The following is a 22656-nucleotide window of genomic DNA, read 5'->3' on the forward strand; positions in this document are numbered from 1 at the left end:
TCGACGAAATCCGTTGTTTTTATGACATACACCATATACGTTGAAGAACTTTGTGACGAAGTTTTTTGCTGCAGTTCCTTTGTGACCTTCACTGTACTGTGACATCGTCGAGTCGTGTCGATGTATGATATGAATGTCATCGAAGAATACATTCAAAATTCGAAATTGAGATCTAGCCAATAGTGTCACAATAAAAATTAAGATGTAAGTAAACACAACGGCATTGTCATTAAAAATAAATAAGGTCGAAACGGTGAGGTCGTCTCGTCTGCACGCGAGATGTCCCGCTAAATTGTGACTCATTATGTAGTCTGCAAAGAAGCGCTATTTTAATCGTAAAATATTTATTCACGGTGTGTATATTTTAGTGTAAATGAACCGTGAAACCGGAGGTCCTTTAAGAGCACATTTGGAAATGGACTATTCCATTCCATTCCAATGCCTAGCATTCAAATCTAACGTATCGTAATGATTAAGCTGAAAAAGCTGTAATTATTTCTTCATAGCTCTTCACGAATATTCATAATAAATTCCAAATATAGAGAAATTGACATAGAATTGGTAGCATCGAATATGGAAATAAAGCCGTAGTGGCGAGCCTTCATCGATCGCATCATCCATGCAAATGAACATGATGTCACGGCTCGCCGGTGAGCAATACCGTATCGGACGCACAGGTATGTGTGACGACGCATTCTAGGCGCCGATGCGGATTTCCTTCGCTAAGTGCAGCATTCCTTGCAAACCTCCGCGCTTAGTAAGTGTACGCATCGGCCGGTAATAGCGTGGATGTCTTATGAATGGCAAGCACGTGCCTTCTGCAGTAGCCCGGCCAAATGATGACTAGTCATTGCTAATTGTTGACCCACATATATGTATTTATGTTTAGATGCATACATATATGCAGCCGATATTGTAAAAAAATAACCATCACCTTAGATGAAGAAAATCAAATAATAGATCTAGAGCTGAATAAATTTAAGATAAAAGCAATAACAAACTTTCCTAAATTATCTACCAAAAGAGAAAAAAAAGAAATAGAATATGGTGATATATAGATATCACCATATTCTATTTCTTTTTTCATATATTTAAGCAAACAGTTATCTTTCAGCGTAGTACATGACATGGAAGAAATCGATACAAGGGCAAATATAACTTTAAAAAAGTTTTGACCACTTAGAAAAATTTTGAAAAAAATTGTATTTAATACCTGTCTTTTACCTTATTTATTGTATGGCTACCAAACATGGGTTTATACACATTAACCTGAACAGATCGAGACACCACAAAAAAGGATGGAGCAAACTCACTTAAAAATAATATAATACCATTAGAATAGGATGTAATAAGGCTTAAAAACTAAAATGACTCAATCGCTTTCACATGTCCTAAAATTGAGGTGCCCATGGGTCTGACACATGTCTCGTCACACTGACAACCGGTGAACTATCACGCAGGCAACAAGGAAGGGACCAGCAAAAACAACAAAAGTAGAAGAGCCAAGTAGACGGTAGGCTGATGCTATAATCGACATAGAAGGGAAATACCGGATGACAGAGAAAGAGAGGCATGGAAAAAATTACGAAGGTGTTTACCCAAAGAGGGTTCCTCAATAACAAACAAACCACTTACTAACAATTAGTCATAAGCAAAGGTATTAATATGTTGTTACTAACATTTCAAATGTAAAAGTAAGATATATAAATAAAAAGCTTTATTGTTTTTATGCGGCGGTCTGATGTCAACAAAATTCGACGAATTTTAATGTACATAAGAAACATAAGTTATTGAACAAAACCTAAAAAAGAGAGTAATTATATATGTATTCTTAATTGCAAATTTATAATAGCGTATTTATGAAGTGAATATGAAAGTGTGCAGTGTTATAAAGTTCACTATACCAGCAACATTGACACCCCCACCAAGCCGGGCACCAACTATATATCCTATATATACAACTATATACATATCCTAGTCATTGAAAACAAGCAAATATCTCGATTATATGTACATATTAATAATAATATGCACAAACGACAGGTATTAACTAGTAATACAATGTAAACAAATGAGCAAGCGAAAAAATCTTTGTTGACAGCGAATTTGTATTTGATAAAAGATTTATTCTATAATTATTAGAGCGGTAACAAATAGTTAATCGTTTTGTTAATAGGATTTATTAATTGTTAATGCTGAAACCTCTCAGTATTGTGTATATAACCAATCAATTGGGATACGTCCACTGTCATCAAAGTGATACAATATAAATTTTGGAAAGAAGTGTAACGCATGCGGAAGTCTTCGCTGGTGCAAAACAAGGCGCGGATATGATTGTCAGAGTCGAGTCACTCATTCATTACTTCACATGCAGGGCGACGGCGCCACCACACGGGAGGTACGTATACTCATTGCAGAGTTTATTTATATTATTTACTCATACAATACTTGGAATGACTGTAAGTATGATAGGAACCGGTCCACGTGAACGATCATGATTCACGACCAGTTACACATAATCAAACACTGAATATTAAAAATGTGAGTTATTTTCCGCTCGACATTCAATTTTTTTTCTTTATATTGGTTGGTTAATTCTTTCGGGTATTTAAGATACTCTGCCACTGAAGGGAAGGTAGGGATTTGTTGACGCCATCGTGATGTCATCACGACGGTTCAAGATTGTTTTTTGGTATGCGAACCTGTTAGCGTAGTCTATTGAATCGCCCAGCATCGCCGACTAGCCTAGCATACAGGGGTCTATCCAATCTTGTACGCTGTGATCGTCATCCATTCCTATCCGTCTTGGTCCATGAACACGATGTACTTGTCTCGTTTGTAATGCTGGTTTATGCCCTGTAGGCTGGTTGAGCTGATAATGGATCAATTCCTCCTTTATTGCATTCCAAGGCAAAGTTGACTACTTTGACAATGTCAAAGCTTACCGCCAACGCCACTTCTTCCCGAGACACGTTCTACTCCGAAATGGACCGGACACTTGATCGCGTCGATGGCCGAACGCACCTGTCGGAAACTAAACTTGCTGTCGGCGATAATTTACCGATCCGAGACAGTTACTGACCCATAAGGACGACATGCCTGCTGCCTTGTCTGCTGCATCTCCAGTTGACAAGTTTGAGATCAAGTCCCGCGACATAAGCCCATGTATTAGCTGCTGCGGACGTCGACACTAGCAGCGGCGATGCCGTCATCAGGGGCAAATCAACCAAAGAAAGGTGCGTAGGCTTCCTCCTAGATCGCGATGACCGCTGCGTCAGCAGTGGCTGAAATCCCGGCGTCACCCGTGGCATATGCGCTGACTTCGTAACCTAAGGTAGCCGAAACGTTTGACGTCGTGGGCGGGCGCGACTAGGACTAAGCGGTCTTTGTTATAATATTTTTTTAATACATCTACATTTTCCCTTTAAGGCTTATTTCTTTTCAAATTCGTGAGTTGGATTACATTTCAGGTTTTCGTCGGTCGGACGGTTCAACTTTTGGATTAGGTTTATTTTTGAAGAAGTTTTGTTTTTATATACGGGTATACGGTTAGTGCTGTCGATTGAAACCAGGAACGGCAGAAGTTGTATCATCTAGCCCAGTTCTTAAAAATGGATACTGGAAGCAACGCTGAGTCTAAAAGACGTAACTTTGCAGTCCTTGGCCGTTTTGTCATTTCATGACAGAACTAATAGTACGTCCCGAGCACTGTCAGTTTTTGTCCACGCCGGATCACGTCCGGCAGCTACCCATATCTGGGTGGCACGACCGTATGCGCTAACCGGGAGACATGCCCGATGGAAAACGCATCTCCAAATGGGGGCGTTCAAACTAACTCGTATCAAATCTCCTATTCAAACCAACAGCACGTTTGTTTCCTAATACAACAAATTGCGCGCAATATAGTAGGAATAAAAGGAAGGAAGAAAGGGTGTGCTTTAAATCGATACAAATTTACTACCGCATAATACGTAAAAATAATATGTTTCCATAAGAATATTGTCTACTTTTTAAAAAAAAATTGAATGAAAAAACTCCTTGGACAGGAGTGGTCAGACTTACAAAAATCTTAACTATGAGAAATCCATCGTAACTAGTGTACAGTTAAAAATAAAACTCTCAATAACTTATACGATTAGACTATTCATTTACATTACTCCCTTTAAATTTGCGCCAATTGTTTACGCATAAACGTATTCTTCCCTTCTTTATATACGATAAATACGATTAAGCAAATGTCAACGCTCAAAAAGAACTTATAGTTGATACGCGAGTGCGTAATAATTAAGAATACTTTTAGGAATCGTACGCACGCCTCGCCCCAATTAACTCGCAATGACGCGGGCAAACTATGCGATTACGTTTCAATGCACTATTGACGTAGCCGGCACTTGCGACGCAACTGCACCAAACTACTTCGATAGCAATCTGCCGCTAATAAATAAAAATAAAACATAAACAAGTTTTAATAAGGAATTATAATTACCGATACCCATATGTTTGTACTAATTTCTTAAAAGTAGCATTAGGGGTGTATTTATTACATATCTCTTTAATAAATAACATACAACAAACCACCTTTATACCCTCACAAAATTAATTTAATTAGGTGTTAATATACGTACACCGGTGTTTGCTCTTAAGATACATGATCAATGCACGATTTCAGCCCAATATGCCATTCTTCGTTATATTTATGTAATCTTAAGTGAATATACCGGACAAGAACCACACATTCCTTAACATCTAATAAACTTTAGGACCATTTCCTATCTTGTTTTTTTTTATTATTTATAACTTGTCTAAACGTTTACTTTATATGGTGTAATGTTTAAAAAAATAACTTTAAACGAAACGCCTCTGTCCTCCGAAGGACAACGTTCAGTTCTTTAGTTAGTTACAACAATTTTTTATCAATAAAATATAAATATTTCATAATAAAGGGCATATACATGTTTTGACTTTACAGTATCTTAAAAACCTAGACCAAGTTTGTCCGGATACTGGATACTATCATAGTCATAATCGAATTAATTAATACGTAATACATACATAGATGCATATATTATTTTTTACTATTACATAATCTTCTTTATAAAAATTCTATGTAAATAATTTAACCGATGGCGTCAAAAAAAATAAATGATTTTACAGGGATACCATCGAGGATTTTTTTTAATCAATATTTGCATTTGAATATAATAATATTTCAGGCACTAAACAATGAAGCAGGATTTTTAGTGCGTTATTTATAAAAAGGATTAAAGATGAACGGTGATCATAGTGCGCTGCGCCCGGACCGGCGCGAGTGCACAGGAAACAATAAAACGCAAGTGGAGCGCCGGCGCGAGCGCATCTTTCCGGAAATTTGTTTTCCGGTACGGCATTGCTTACTTCCGTCTTCTTGACGTGTGCCCGGTAACGCTATCTATTTCAGGATCGAACGTAATGTTTCAAATGGTTAAAATCTACGAGGAGTAGTTATTCAACTTGAATTTCAATTATAATAAGAAAAAAGTTTTTTCATTCGTAATATTGTAAATAATTAAATTTGTATGATTAAAATAAAAAGGACCTGTGCCCGTGTCATTACTATTTATATATCTAATTCAGTAAAGAATCTTTTATAAAAATTTACTGTATAGCTACTCCAATGAGTCAATTTATTTTAATAATTCGTTACTAAAAAAAAACATTCATTACTTGGTATATATAATATCAGTTCAGAAACAAAGTTAGAAATCGAAATCGGCACACAATTAATCCAGAAAGGCGAGCGACCGTCGTCAAAGAAAAGATAAAAAGATTCATAATCACCGGAACTGAGCAGAAAAACTGTCAATACGCCGAGTGTTTTAGAAAGTCTCCGCTTTAGTAAAGAATTCGTTATAAAATAGTATGAAAAGGTATTGTTTGTGGTGGCGGTGGAAAAAAGAAAAAAGTAAACAGTTGCGCATTCCATCGGCTAGTGCACGTGGCACATTCCAGTGGGGTCATGCACCACACGGAACGCGCGTGCCTATAAAAACAAATGCAACGCCGGACCAATCGCCGCGCGCCCTCGCTCTGAAGCTTAGTCTAAACCATCGCATCATGCCGAGCACTTCACTGCGGCTCACCTATATCTCATAGCTTTTAATTATTCATTAATTAATGTATCTCAAATAATTAATAAGAAAATCCTGAGAGTATAAATTTATCCGTGATAAAATATTTTTTTTAAGTTAAAACTTTAAGTTTCTAAAAATTTTATGACACAAAAAATGAAACGTATTATTTTATTTTACATTATATTGGATATAAACATGTCTGGGATTAGTATCACTATTTATAACTGGGAAAGATTGTTACAATGGCGTGTAAAGAGTTACTATGGTTGCTTGGCAGGTTCTTCTCGATAGAAGCAAAATTCTGAACCTGGCAATAATCTCCGTATTAATACATTTTTAAATGTATGTTATATTAATAGTCTTGACTTTTTGAAAGCGCTTGTTTATTTTAGTAACGCCTATTAAGAAGAAAAAATGAATGTTGCTTTGTTTCAATTCGTTCATAATCTTTACAAAATTTAAAAAATTAGGGTATTTTTGAAAAAGTCAATCGTGGTAAATTCATTCTTGATATTTTTCTTTTAAATAATAAATGCCTTCAATATAACTAATATTTTTCTAAAAAAAATATAAATAAAATAACATAGTAGTCATGATTATTGTATTTAATCATTCCTAAAATAGACATTTTTACTTTATGTGAAAGTTATTATAAAATAAAATATGGCCATTCCGATTTTGCTTCTAAATCACTGATTTAATTAACGAAAGTTGTTTACCCGCATATTTGGCATGCCGGCGCTCGATAAAAATTATTTAATTAAATAATCAATTATTAACCGAGTAGCACTAAATATATTCGTTCAAATTCAGCTTCAATTAAAAATAGAATTGACAAAGGCATTGAACGCTTTTATAAAAAATATTATTGATAAATCAATTTTGCAAAAAAATTAGCTGGATCCAACATCATATTAAATTGTTTGTAATTATATTATTATTTACGACTGTAACTAATCGCAAGAATTAAACCTCAGGCTGTTCCAACGGTATGAATCATTTATTTAACATATTCCTGTCGGAATAGAAGTTTTATTATGACAAGATAATTTTAATAGGCTCGTCAGGGACAAAGTGAGAGAGATTAAAACTCTTATTTTGTGAGAAGGGATAGAGCAAATCAATTTCTTAAAAATGATGAACATACAAATCTTAGAGTTAATCCAGCAAAGAACAATTTAAAATAAAACATATCTTTACAACTTTGTAATTTTTTTTCACGCAATAAAAAAAACAAAACGAAACCTGGTGGTAAATAGATTAATTATACAGGATTGCCACTGCTCACAAACCAGCTTCTAGAGCATGGTTGCACAGACTTATTAAGACTAGGGGCCACTCGAGCAAATCATGAACTGATTGCGGGCCAGCCGCCAGAAGTATAGGTAATTAATTTTTTTTTGGTTTTATTCTGGAATAGAATTCCATATTTTTCGAATGTACGAGAGTATTATTTTTGCTGTCGGCAGGCCACCAGTATTCGACCGTCGGGCCGCGGGTTGTGCATCCATGTTCTAAAGAATGGACAACAGCACCTCCACGTATCGCCTGCATAAATACCACACTGCGACCGCCAACCCGCCTGTCAAGTGTGGCGTTTATGATATATTCCCCATAGATGTATTTAGGGAAGGCTTTTGCCTTACAAAGGGCGACTATAGGCTCGAAGATAAATAAAGCCCGGGACAAGAGCTTAATCGATGTAAATGTCATTACAAGCTATTTTTTTGCAATGCAATACTAATGTTCGCTAATACCTACATTAGTTTAAAACCGTGTCTCAGATAATTAACGCTCGCAGTGTTCATTCTATAATAAAAATATAATTTAACACATCAAATTTATAAAGGAACTTAATTAAATGCATTTATATAAATAGTTTAGTATCCTGATACGAAAGCAATATCGATTTTGTTCTTACAGATTTACATTTACGTGAAAGGGAATAGAACATGATTGTTAATTATTTTATTGTATTATCTTGAGAATACGAAAGGTGTTGACTAAATCAAGCTGTTCTACAGACCTCTGATCAAAATACCAAATTTATTAATCGTTTATGCCAGAATTAAAAGCATCTATGAGTGCTGACGAAGAATTAATTATAAAATGTAACATCTTACAAAGACATTTTAGCTATATTGTATATTTATTTTATAGTGTATATTTAAGTTCTTGGATTGAAAACTACTTTATGAAACATAACTTTCAACACGGCTCTTGGAGCCCTTTCAAGGGTTATCACTTGCTGCACCTAAGCGTCGTCACACTATATTTGCAATAAGTTTTGACAGATTGAGCTAGTGAGCCCTAGACGATTTTCAAAGTTTTCTCATGAATCTGTGATTTTAAAAAAGGTATATATGTTTTCTTATTCTCGTTTTTGTTACATTTATATGTTCAGTTCTAAATATTTTATTCCGGTCTTTCAAATATAATTTATATGAGCACATATTTATTTGTACGAAGATAATAATTTTTATATTATTATACATAGTAATAATATTAAGAAATCAGAGAAGTTAACCGGTGAACTCAAATATTCGTAAACTATAGCATGATTTGGCTCTTAAAATGGTTTATGTAAAATGATAACAGTTGATTGGTTTTAAATATTAACTATCTCGAACACTCGGAGGGAAAGCTTACATTACCGGGCCTGATGTCACAATACAAAATTTGTAATGAAATATCCTGCAATCTACTACATTTTTTAACTCCATAGACGCTCTCTGCAAGACATAGAGGCCTTCGCCGAACATATCTATGGGGGTATATATAATAATTGCCACGTTTGGCAGGCGAGTTGACAATCGCTGTATGGTATTATTTTTATCTATTTATTTAGTTTATGGGCAGTGGCAATCTTATATAATTAATGAACCAACTGTGAATTATCGATATACTAACCATAATATATTTTGTATGTACTACATAGTATGTACACGTTAAGTGCCCGCTAATTATCACTCTTCTATTTTTATGCTATCTGCTTTGGAAGAAATTGCCTAGTTCACACTAGACCACCTGTTGTACTTTTTTTTTTACTATTTTGCAATTATGTGTATATTTTGTAGCATACAAATAATGAATATTAAGTTAAAATTATATGAGATTGTATGCAGGGAATCGAACCGCTGGGCTACCACTGCTCAAAGAATTTTATTTCTGTTTCAATTTTAGCAGCTATGATTATTGCAAATGTATATGAACATATAATACTTTCACAAATAAAAAATTATTCATTAATAATATTCTAAATATGGTTTAAAAACTACTACACTACTACCTATAAAAGATTGGTTTACTTTTTGAAGGTATATAAATACATTGTATATTAGAAGTCTATATTAGAATAGCAAAACGTATGTGCTCTAAAAGATTTTATTAATTACCAATGTAACAATTACACATTGACGCTGATCACCGTTTATATTTTTACCAACTCTTAGTTTCTTTTTAAATATTAATTAACTCTACCTCTAGGCAACACGCCTAATGAACTTATCAATTTCAACAACTGATACATTCCACATATCATCATCATCATCCAAACAAGTGTCGTTATGACATCGACCCCGGCGATTAACATCAAGGGATATACCTAGCCTATGTCAATTGCACTTTCATAAATTAATACTCTAATGAAATACGCCCAAAATTGTCAACGAATTGGAAACTGATTGCGGTCTTTCAATACATAGAAATTAATAAAATAATTACGTAAAATACGATATGCTTGAATCTTGAATGCAAATCTTGTTAAAAAATATTCATGATTTTTATTACATAACTTCAAACTATTATATATTAGAAGTAGTCACTCACAGTTCGCGAGCAATGTACTGAAATAACGTATTATTTCATTTTTAACCGGCGTAGTTTATTATAAACGTTTATTACTTTATAATCGGCAAGTCAGTATAAGGAGCATAGTTACAAATAATATCGGCATGTAACACATTAGCAATATAAACAAAAAACGTTCTTACACTTATTAAAGCAAACTAATAAATTTTGAAGTTGCATCACTCGACAGGCATATATAGTACACGGATGGCATTCCGTGGTGATGGGAAAGCGGCAGAAAGTCCGGCGAGGGCGGAGGGTCGGAGGCTCGGAAGGAATGCGGCCAGACTCCCCGCGCCCCGCTCCGCGTCCCTCGCCGCCCCTGCTCCTCCGCCAGCCGACTGCCACCACATTTATTTAACTTTTGCGGTGTTCAATATTTTCGCTATTGTGATATCGAAAATGAAGCACATGTTTATTATACAATATCTTGTATTCTATTTATCTCACATCTCATGGACTTAACACGACATATGTTAAGACATCATTTTAACTGGCGTTTTGTGATCTGCGATAAGTTAGCAAAACTTGTAAATAGACAATAACTTTTTAGATTATTTAATTACATGCATGTTGGACTTATTTATTATATTATCTAGCATAAGACATAAAAAAATCAAACTAAAAATTAATTTTAATACAATTTTCACACTCATTCGACTTGTATATCATAATTATTCGCAATTAAGTCGTCAATATCTCACTACAATAAAGCAACAACTTGTATCATTCGCATCGTGGATCAAAACGAAGGAAATGTCTGAAATAAAATTATTTAATAGCCGCGAAAAAGCAGGAATTCACATAAATACTGTATCAAATTGAAACGGTCGATTTATTTCTGGCTAAATTTATGTTTTTACGCGTTATAAATAATTATTTTGAAAACTGCAATTCAATCGAATTCCGGATCAACAAGCGTGAGAATCTTTAACGTAATTTAAAAAAGATTTTAGAATGAAATTTATTTATTACTATATTCGATAGATAAGATGAAATAACCTAAATAATTTGTAATTTAATTTGAGGCACAACAAACTAGGCAACGTTTGTGAAAAATGCACTATTAGCAGAGCAGATTAAAATCAATGGTGGTGTAATATTGAATCGACAAAGGCGCGTTAAAATCCGTGGAAGGAACGACCGACCGCGGGCGCATTCCCTAGCCTCGTATCGTAAATCACGTGAGACGGCGCCAGCGCCTGTAACGATATTTGAACAAATTCTTGGCGGTGTTAATCTGCATAATAACAACTGCGCCACAAAGCGTCCGCCGACATCTATTATGCTCGGACGACATCCTTAGAGCTTATATCGGGTATACGTTACATCTTTTATACTTATCTTATGGCGTTCATCGGGGAACGTTGTGGAGTAAATTGACAAAATGAAAATATCGTGAAATTAATAAATTTTATCTTTCAACCCAATACAAGAGTATAAGTCGATACGCAAAGCTCTACCAGTATGTACGTGGGTATTTCGGTAAAAGATATATAATTATAATCCTATAAATGTACATCCACAGTCGGCCCATGAGCCTCTAATTTAAGACGATTGAATAATAACACAGCATTCTTAACTGGTGTGAGAACTTGGAAACATTAATGCCGATATAGTAATCCCATTAACATCTGGAGATAAACGATTTTTAATAAAAACTAGCTACTATACAATTATCTTCAAATACTATTTAAGTTACTCATGTACCTTTTAAACAAGAAACTATGTAATATCAAGAAATTTTCGAAAAAAAAAAATTATTCATTGATTGATTCAAATTTCCATCAATCACTGATTGAAACGGAGACTTTTCGTGTTTGTTCATGAAATCACACACTTTTGTGTCAATTAGTAGAAAAAAAATATGATCATCATGCGTAAAATAAAACAATGGCAATTTGCTTTTGAACCTGTGTGCTTTTTGTTTTTTCTTAAACTTACAGTTTAAACAAACTGACCATTAAATTTTGTATCTGTCAATTATATTTTTTAACACAAATGTACTTTCAGGTGAATGTATGATTGAATAAAGTAAGAAATCTATTTATAGTTACGATTACAAAATGAACATAATACACAAAAAAACTTGTTAAAAATGGTCGCAGTTGGGACTGGACAGTGACTACTCAACACAATATTGTGAAAATATTTAATGTTCTGATTAGTGTAACTATTTACGAATTCAATTAAAAGGAAAAATATAAGGAGACGATTTCGCTGATTCAAAAGAAAACTATTTTGTAGATATTTTGTTGATAAAAGTTAGTTAAGCTCTGTTCATATTATGTATAATTATATAACAGTACATATTATGCATAATTTTATTGACGTAACGTAGAAATATAAAACTCGAAAATTTTAGAAAGCTTTTTATATAAAGATCCATCGAGAATATTTGCCTTACTGTGGAGAGTACAGCGACGAACACAGCCACGAGGAAAATTGTAAATGCACTGTTACATCTATAGGAGAAAGATGTCTTGCCCGACCAGAAATCATTTGTTTCACCAATTATCAATCGGTGCTAGTACCTATGTTTACGAATTTGAGTGATTGTAATTTTAAAACATTGATATTTTATTATTCTTTATATGTTTATCGCTGTTACATGTATGACTAAACTCATCTTCGAATTTACATGAAACCGTATAGAGAAGATTCAAAGAGTTTACATTTTTTATGGAATTTAAAAATAAAATACTATTCATGATATTAACAGCTTGTGGACAAGTGTTAACGTGTGCGCTACACTAAATTTAATGCTACAAATAACTAACACAGGCATGTCTGAAATTTTCTATGTACATGTATAACCCCAAAGCGGCAAAATGACTGATTAGTAAAAGAATGACATAGAAAATTCTACATTTTGATTTGTTAAAAATTATTGATATTTATTATGTATTTACATAAGCGTAAATAAGCATATAGATGATGTAATGTCAGCAAGGATAAAGATTGAAATCGAATATGTTGTAGATATTTTAGTATTTACATTGCAGGCGCATGGTTTTATTATACAGTTGTTAATATTTAGGCAGATCAAACACACTGGTCGCCTTTGTATAAGTAAGATTAACGGCACATTTATTATCTGGCCACGCCCACTATTCGTAAAGTCATTTTTTACCAGTCCAATCGCCATCATTCAATGCAGATATTGTCTTCTCTACGTTAGAGTTACATTTTCGCACTATTTTTATAATTGGATTCTATTGGAAACCATTTGTGTGAAACAAGAATTTAATATTGATTACATTAATACTAATCAGTTATGTTTATGATCAGAGCGCTATTATTTATTCGTAATTTTTTAAAGTATTACGACGAGTATGTTATGCAAATATATGGATCATAAGTTAAAAAATAGATTATTTCTGCATAACAGGATCCATATAGTCAGCGTGTTGGCGAAGGTCGCGCGCTCCGTGAGCGTCTGGAGGTACAATCGAAGCGGCTGGATATTTGCGCAACGCCTATGGGCACACGGCTCTATCACGAAAGCTCGTGGCACCGACAGCATCGACCGCTATGTCCGCGCTCGTCTCGGGACCGCGTGCGCACATAGCGGAGGTGATATTTAACAGTTATGAATATGTTCCGTCTGGGGCACCCACGCGGCGGCACAGACGACGCGACAAACCGTCAAGGTTGACGTTCAATGATTCGGCGCGCCGGCGGATTTTTCAGTGAAATAGTTTCACCGAGCGGTGACGGCAACGTCTCCCCGCACGGGCGGGTCGATGCCCCCCGACCGCTCGTCGCGCGATTTGGCTCACTCGCCGCAACTACCCATGAGCCGATCGGTTGACATACTTCACCTACCCACATAGATACTCGTCGTCTACATTACCCTTTTTCAATCATAACTATGAAATCGCTGATTCTACATCAACTTTAAAGCACCAATAGCCGAAAAGCTCGGGAAGCAAAAGTTTCGTACGATCGATGCCAAAGTTGAATCACAATTACTGGTTAAAAGCTATGAGCACGCGTAGGTATTTGTAAAATTTTCGAATTCGATGTCAGGAATCGATTGCGCGCAATGCGCAAAAGTTGTCTATCGATGTAATGACAGTGATGCCGAGTCGTTGGGCTCGACCGCGCTATATCCGTAACGCAGTAGGCGCAGCGATCGCCTGGACGTTACGGACCGAGATGCGACGACACGTAACAATTTCGCTGGCGTTATGAGTCCATGGTAATATATAGGCTATTTATATACTGTGAAAAGTCGTAAAACGCGACAGTTACGACAATTTTATGCGTGCGAAGTTTGAAATATTTTTGTATAGGTCTTTAATAATGTTGACGCAAGTGGACGTTAATTAATAGATTTAATTAGCGCGCATAATCAATTAGTGGTTAGTGGAGTTAATGGGTTCGAAGCGGTGCGCGGGCCGCGGCCATCGCTTTCGACCTGCACTCGTCAGTCGTAATCACCAAATCACAACAACACCGTACTTAGCTGGTACTCATTACCGCTGTGCTTGCATTTGTCGTCGCGTGTCAAACACAATTTGATGATTATTCATCAATGACATGTAATACGATTGCAAATTGAGTAACACAGATACCACATTACAATTGTAAAACTTTAATTTATAAGCTTCAAACCAGTAATGAGACCTACATGAGGACGACGTCTTGGAAGTCTTGAATAGACAATTTCATTAGTATAACGTTTTTAAATTTTTAACACGTGTTTATGAATACGATATATATAAAGTGAATTGCGTTCTTTTGATTATTTAGATGGTACAATAATAAAATTAGTATTGCGCCATCTTTTGTTGAAACTGCTGAATGTTTAATGTTGCATCAGTTATATTAAACTCGTTTATATTGTCTTAGTCTCCCGTTAGATGGCGATATAATAACTAAAAAAAAAGTATAACTGAACTCTCAACAGATGGCGGGCTTAACAAACTCATGTATTGAAGAGCAACATATTTACAGTTTCGATTTAAATTCTCAATATAGCAGTATAGCATGTTGCATCAATTTTACGCAGATAACAAGTATACTCGGGGTTCTTTTTAATAAACTATACTTAGCATGATTGTAAAACCTTCACAAATCACAAATTAATACCATTTAAATTATTTTTATTAAAGAAAACTATATACATAATAAATTTCTTTCGAAAATCTACAAAGTAAAAAAAATCAAATAGACAGTGTTGTGAACAAGTAACAGAGGTTTCAAGGTTTTGTTTTACAAAAACTATTTTGCTAATAATATTTCTATATCTGAAGTAACATAACATCACAGTTCTCTTTTTATTCTGATTGACGACTTCAAAATCATATTTTTTTTATCATCAATATAATAATATAATAATATAATAATCACTTTCTTCATAGATATTCGCATCTTTCAACACCACATTTATTTTACTAAAAAGTATGTAAAATAAGTGTAATAATTTCTTCATTATTATGTGAATCTTTATCATTCTTACAGAACTTTGTCTATGCAACGGGTTCGAGCAGTATATAAGTCTACACTGCTAGAAGAGTAATATAAAGAATGTCTAGAGTATGATGTGTATCGGAGTAACAATAATATAAAAGGATATGTAAGAAAGGTTAAAATATTAGCCACACAACATTGGTGGGTAAATGACTTTTGTTGTAAGCCATTTACAAGGATTTACATGGAGATACAAGCCGCTTCCAACCAGTCTTATTTGAAATCTTTAAAGAATGTGTTCTATGGCTGAAATGCTGATAATAATTCTTCACTGTGGCGTTAATTTCTGTGGTTGCCATGTGCACGTTATTATATGCACATTCACAAATAACGACAGATTACAGTGAACTATTAATTTAACAAAGCACTTATAGGAATTTCCCACTAAGCATAAAGCTAAGGAAATTGTGACGCTTGCATTTATAAGATCCCAATTTAATCTACTCTTTTCGACCGATATTATTGACGAAAAAAAATACATCAATTTCAGGAATGTGCACGAGGTGAATATTCCTGTATAGTCTACTTAAATATGAAATATTCTTTAATTTGTATACGGTACAAAAGGACTAGATAGAAACTGGCCGCAACTTTTGAACAATATAATAAGGTTTTTGTAATTCCTGCTGCTATAATATGAACAAAAAATCAATTGACTCAAACAACCTGAATCAATTACATTAAATGAATAAAATGTGCGACTAAAAAATCAGTTAATACGTTATTTAATACTGATTTAGCATAATTACAAATGTGATGTTTGCTGAATTGTAGTGATGAGAACAGAAATCAAAATTTTACCAGCAATTCTTGTGTGCATATGAGTGCATTGGAGTCCTTTTATGGTTTTGTTTTAAAAAAAATCAAGATTGCAACTCGGATTAATACTGATCTTAGAGTCTTTATAAAAGCTTTTTGTTTTTATTTATTATTGTATTATGATTATAAAATGTATTATACTTTCATATGTATAATAAGTATACATGGAATATACATATTATATGTATGTATGTACATGTATTTATTTTTGTAATTACGTATGTTTTGTACTCATTAACTACCCATTGTTTATACTTCTATGTACTGTTTCCATGCTAAGGTTGTCTGGAGGTAATTGTCGCGTATTATAAGACAGCCTATTTTACTTTTTTGTTTATTATTATGGAACTATATGTTTTCAAACGTGTACAATAAAGAATATTTAGAAAACACATGTACAATATTATTTTATCTGTTATATTTGTTAAATATTTAGAGTTTACATTTTTTATTAATGTGCACAAAAGTTCAAACTACTTTTTGTAGCTAGGTAAATAAAAAATGAAATACGTGATTGCAGAATGATTTACCCTATTATTTTTTGCATGCAGTGCACAAGACATTCGTTTAAATAAATCTTTCATACTTTATATCTAATAATAGCCTTTTCAGCTTTTTTTGACGTACATTTGTAAAGTGGGTTTTTCGTAAGGTATAAGATTTTTCGAGAATTTACGGTATTATTACCATCTTATGACAAAGGTTATTGATGATATATAATAATAAAATGGCTTTACAACTTCAGGTTAAACTTGGATGATGACGGACTTACCTCGCGCTGTGAAAGGAAGCTTCCGTTGATGAAGCGGCGGCGCCGAAGGATACTCCTACTGCTAATCCTTCAGGTATGTTGTGAACGGTGATGGCAACAACAAGAAGCATGATCCTCTTCCACTGAGACTGTCGTGCCTCCAGAGCGCGAGCTACGCTGTCACGCTTCTCATCACCGTCACCTTCACCCCCTTTCTGAAAATTAAAAATCACGCAAGTTACACTTTGAGTTATACACACTAATAAGTTAATTACTTTATCACCTCTCGAAAAGAATTTGAGGTAAAAAATTTTTAATTTTTTACATACAAATTCCATAAATTCCCCCGGTTGAAAACACTGTCCAGTATTCTGACACTACCTTTGCATTTTGCGTCTATTTAATAAAACTTGAATGAATCGCTTTTCAGTTACACCGCCTCTGCCTCATACAAAAACTATAAATTTTAATCACCTAATATAAAAAAACGGCTTCCTTGATCTAATACTTCTATTTTAGTAAGGTAATCTATGTAAGATTTTAATATTGCTTTGACGTAACTATGAATGTTATATTATATCCAAGGTTGTTATCTCCAGTCAATGCGCTTTCACTTCGTTTGAAGTCTGTACTGTAATATTTTTATTAGTGACTGAAAGCACTAAACGAAACACTGATTTTCATATAAAAATACATAGATCAAAAAAGATTTAAATTGCCTTTCGATTTAAAAAGAAGTACCAAATTCACTATTTGTTTATCCTATCTGTTAAGCCTACTATTGCAGTACACGGATTTTTGCAATAATTTAAATAAAAATCCTTTCTTTTAAATTGACGATTCTTTTTCTTTTGATACTGTCAGCTGTCTTTGAACTTTTCGCGTTATACATGGTGATTGGTTATAGATGTAAAGGTTTGCTGAACGTGGTTGTCAATTATGTCGTACACTATATTCAAAAATCTATTATTTCAGACAAAATAAAAAAAACGTAATAGTAAAATTATAAGAAAAAAGTTTTCAAAATTCAGATTGGGATTTCAGTAAACTAATTATGGTTTAATATCTGTGCTGACAAACTTTTTAGTTACAAAAGTCATTAGCCTGTCTTTGAAAAAGAAAAATAAATTAATGTACATTTTTTCAGAGCGGTCACTCTATACATGGTGATTGGAAACAAGTGTAAAAAGATTTTTGCTTACACCTATAACTAACTAATCATCCTATATCGAGACGCAAAGAAAAGATACGACGGAATTAAAGATATGACAGTGGGGAATGAGTTTGGCAGTTTAACATCAATTTTTGTTAGATTGCACAAATTCATCAATTAATTCAAAAAAGCCTTCATCATATAGCCTTGCCTACATATTTAGTGCAGAGGAAATAATTCAAATTATCTTTTTATCTGATGGATATTTATCAGTGTTTTAACAATAAATGTTAAACGAACAACACAACAACTGCGCTAATAAAAGTATATAATACAAAAATATCAAATCAAAGTTTTTAGGCTGATTGCCAATTTTATAATGACTATGAACTGCATTAAACTTGCGGTTTACTCAGGTTATGACTTAAATAATTTTTACTAAAAAAAGATTAAATTTTTCTCAGTTTACATAAGCAAATTATAATCATAAACCTTTGTTATTATATATTTTTATATAAATCCTTTTATTATTACATATTTTTCTCGATTTAGAGGTAGAATTTATTAAACATTAATTGAATATAGGCGTGTTGATTTGAGATCCAGTTTTGGCTTGTAGATTATATAAGTAAAGACGTAAAAGTTGTCAGTAACAAAAAACGACTAATATAAGTCAAACATTTAAGAATTTGTTACACAATGGAAAGATTGAAACTAACAAGGTGGTTTTTTCCTGTTTCCACAATAGGATGCGTATGGTTATGCGTATGGTAACCATTTTGTTTAATTATCAGAAGAGATTACAGAAAGCTACTTTGAAAAATCGGTACTATTTTCCTATTCTCTTTTGGTTAATAAACGCTTTAATTTAATTAATTAAAGATAAAGGTCTTCAGCCACCGCTTTGGCTCTCACTAGATACGGCCGAACTTCAGTTCGATCAAGTATAAAAATTAAACATGCAAATATTTATTAGTTCATCTGTTAGTACGGGATATGATGATACATCGCGTGATATCTAAACGATAATCACTCGAGTTATGTGCTTTAACGAAGGTAAAAGTTAGCAAACTTTCAAATATAATACGAACGTTTCTTCAGACTAGTGCAGACAATGTACACTTGCACAACAATGATAAGCAACAGAAATACAAAAGCCAATAGTACCCACTTAACACTTTCTCATTAAGTATTACTCTGTAATATTTTTATTCATTCTGTATACAAGCTTATTCCAATTGGCTAAACGTTATGGCGAGTGTAAGTTGGTTTTGGGTTCACGTGCCAACCAGTTATTCTACTAACGTAAGTATTAAATACAAATCGAGCGATTGATAAAATTCAAATAATCTACTAAGTTAAACCGAGGTCAAATATACTTAAATATTGACGCAGATCAAACATAATTTCAGTCAAAATCATACACAGTCTAAGAGCCTCCGATGTGATAAATCATCATAAGTAATATGTAGTAAATTTAATGTAACTAATATATTTTCGTATTATATATATATATGTTTTAAAGCAGATCTTGCTCAGTATTTTGGCTTTCTCTGAAATCGGGGAAGCCAAAATGCTGTAGTATCTTACATCACATCCAAACCTTAAATTTTACAACGGAGAGCCTAACTCCGGTCATATTATCAACACGTGTTTCACATCCTCATAATATTGCATTCGGAAAGTTAAAAACTCTAAAATGCCTCCAGAACTTGTACTCTATCTTCTCTAATTGAAACACCATAACTTTTTTAAATACCCGTACGGTAATAATACTGAGGCTTGTTCTTCGCCCATGGTATATACCATAACATGGTTCACTTTGGTTATACCATGTGCATTATCTTAGTAAACCAGTCATTAATAAAGTCATAAATTCCTCAACATTTCCTTAAGTTTCGACCAACATCTATTTTAATTATTGTGTGCATTTAAATTGAATTAATAAATGAACGTAAAGTGCAAATATCATTCATGCAAGGTCAATGACATTATAACTTTGTTACAAGAGAACATAAGTAATGAAGTCGACAGAAACAAAAGAATACCTACTTTTTGCAAAATCGCAAATGGTATTTAAAAAAACACACCTATGCATTTTGCTGATGAAAGCAGCGATACAAAACAAATCGAGGCGGTTATTATTACCGCACTCGAAGTTTCGATTAAATGTTATATGAGAAGACCCGATTATTATTTGAATTCTTGAGCTGTTTTTTCTTCGTATTTTGCGATAATATTGTTCATACCTTCAATTATAACAATGCACTTGTGCATACAGATATGGCAAAAAAGAACATTTAATTATGTAAACAGGTTTTATGTCAATACATAATATAGTAGCTAGCAAAAAAATAATTTTATTAAATTCTTTTAGTCATAAAAAAACCTAACATGAAAAATGACAACCTTATGATATACGAAATGTTGCTTTCTATTAGTTAATATTATATGATTATACTGTATTCCATAAGTTTATTGACAATACTGTATTAATATATTAATAATAATAAATTGAAAATACGGTTTCTTTTAATCTACGCGAAAGAATGACATCTGCTATTTCTAGCTTATAAAAATTTAAAATAATTAATTTAAACAATTGGATCACCATTAATTACTTACGAGTCCGATACGACGTCTGTACCTATATAATTTTTTTCGCATTTAATCTGGTGTTTGAACTATGAATGGATGGCTGCGAAGCCATTGATGACATTTTTTTTAAAGATTAATGTCATAAAAATCGTCCTTAAAAGTGAACACAAGTAACTTGTCAACTCATTAAATTTTGTTGTGTTTATAATTTGTTAAGTTTATAATTCGAACAGGTGATAATGCACATCATTAAAAATATCTATATTACAATGTCAATTAAAAACATTTTAGTATTAATTTTATATTTTATAATGATCTTTACTTTCTTTAAATATACACCAGAAAAGAACATAACCATAGTCGAAATATCTAGATTAATATAATTTCCTACCATTTTTTTATATTATAAAAAATGATTAGAAATATTATAAGCCAATAGAATTGGTTTAAAACAAGCAAAACACGAAGTTCCTCTATTCAACAAACAATGTTCCTAGTCGGTTTTTGGATCAGATGAATAGTTTACGCTTAATACGGTGTACTTTTAGCATTATCTTATCAGCATCGGTGAGATAGTAAGGCATTGAAATTTAAAGATAAATTTGAAAAGCATCAAAGAATCCTTATGCTATTGCACTAATAATAATGAATCAAACCTTTTAAACTATCGTAACGATCTTAGGGGGAGGCCTATGTGTATTAGTAGAAGTCTATCAGCTGATATGTAGACGAGAAAAATATAACCTTTCGCATATTTATTTACCAAAAACTTACAAATTTACATACCAATGAAAGATGTGAGTGATGATGAGTCCGCCGCCGTTGCGCGGTGTGCTGGTTGCTGATACAATCGGCAAACTCAGCCGGCTGCTCCAGTGTGACGACACTTGTTGGATTAGAAGGTCGTCGATTCAACGCGGTCATCATTTCTAAGTCCTCTAATTTCTCTTTTGAGTCTTTAGTTTTTGTTATCGCTGAAAATTTTAATCAATTTTACAATTTGAATTAAAAGCAAATATTAAAATAAATTGAATAGAGAAAACATGACGTTGATTTTGTATTTCAAAGCACTCTAATGATAGATTTATTCTAAAATTGGTACTAATAAAATAAAATTCCCACGGCTAAATTGAACTCTACCTAAAACACAATCCAAGAGTCCATGTTAAAAAATAACGACACACTATTAAAACAGCTGATATTTTCCAAATAGATAATTCCTTCAATTTGTAGAAGCATTTAATCTCTTATATTCATTCCATTCAAGTTATTTCAAGTGTAAGCATTAATGCCAATTTTTAAAAATTTTACTGATTTTTATCTATAATACTTTACAAATAACAAAAGCATAAGGATAATGCAATATGAAAACCAAATTAGTTCTGGGTAAACATATTTACGCGATTCTGCATGGCGACGTGACATGAATTATAAAGGATTTTTTTCCATGAAATGAGAAAATTATCAAGCTATTGACACGTGATATGTGTACTGCGCTATGTACCGACTAAACGTTGACAATTGATACTCTTCCCGTCTTGCGCGTACCTAAGGCGCTGTACAGCTGTTTCGATATACTCAAAACAAGTCATATTATACATGATTTACTTAACAGTGTCATTGTGAATAGTTAAGTAAACCCTATCTCTTATCCATTTACCATTAGTTTCAATGTTGCAAAAATATCAGACAATTGTTAACTACCAAAACTCCCTAAATATTGTTTTTGTTTAAATATTTTTCCTGAAACATGACCAGTGAATGCCACATTAAGATTTCAAAATAAAATCAAATGTGATACTAACGATATACATTCAAATTGTAAGGAAGAGATGATAACAGATAAACGACAGTTGAAAGTTATTAACAAATGAATATTGCATCCCATGAAAAAAACA

The 22656-nt window shown here is 33.2% G+C and overlaps 2 protein-coding genes across 2 annotated transcripts in view; one reads left to right on the forward strand and one right to left on the reverse strand.

Moving 5' to 3' along the window:
* Positions 1–22656, reverse strand: part of Zip48C (Zinc/iron regulated transporter-related protein 48C) — a 51418-nt gene that overhangs the window by 26539 nt on the left and 2223 nt on the right. The window contains exons 3-4 of the mRNA XM_068762226.1: positions 21545–21732; positions 17029–17222 (exon numbers count right to left, since the gene is read on the reverse strand). Of these exons, the coding sequence (XP_068618327.1) occupies positions 17029–17222; positions 21545–21732 (382 nt within the window). The remainder of the gene's footprint in view (positions 1–17028; positions 17223–21544; positions 21733–22656) is intronic.
* The window catches only part of LOC137919219 (uncharacterized), a 39391-nt gene continuing 36159 nt past the window's right edge, over positions 19425–22656 (forward strand). Inside the window, exon 1 of the mRNA XM_068762225.1 lies at positions 19425–19465. The gene's annotated coding sequence lies outside the window, so the exon portion shown is untranslated. The remainder of the gene's footprint in view (positions 19466–22656) is intronic.

This window comes from Battus philenor, unplaced genomic scaffold (genome assembly GCF_028537555.1).
Source record: "Battus philenor isolate CCGP_79_NKW_IND1 unplaced genomic scaffold, ilBatPhil1.0.hap1 SCAF_16, whole genome shotgun sequence".
In the NCBI taxonomy this organism is placed as follows: Eukaryota; Metazoa; Arthropoda; class Insecta; order Lepidoptera; family Papilionidae; genus Battus; species Battus philenor.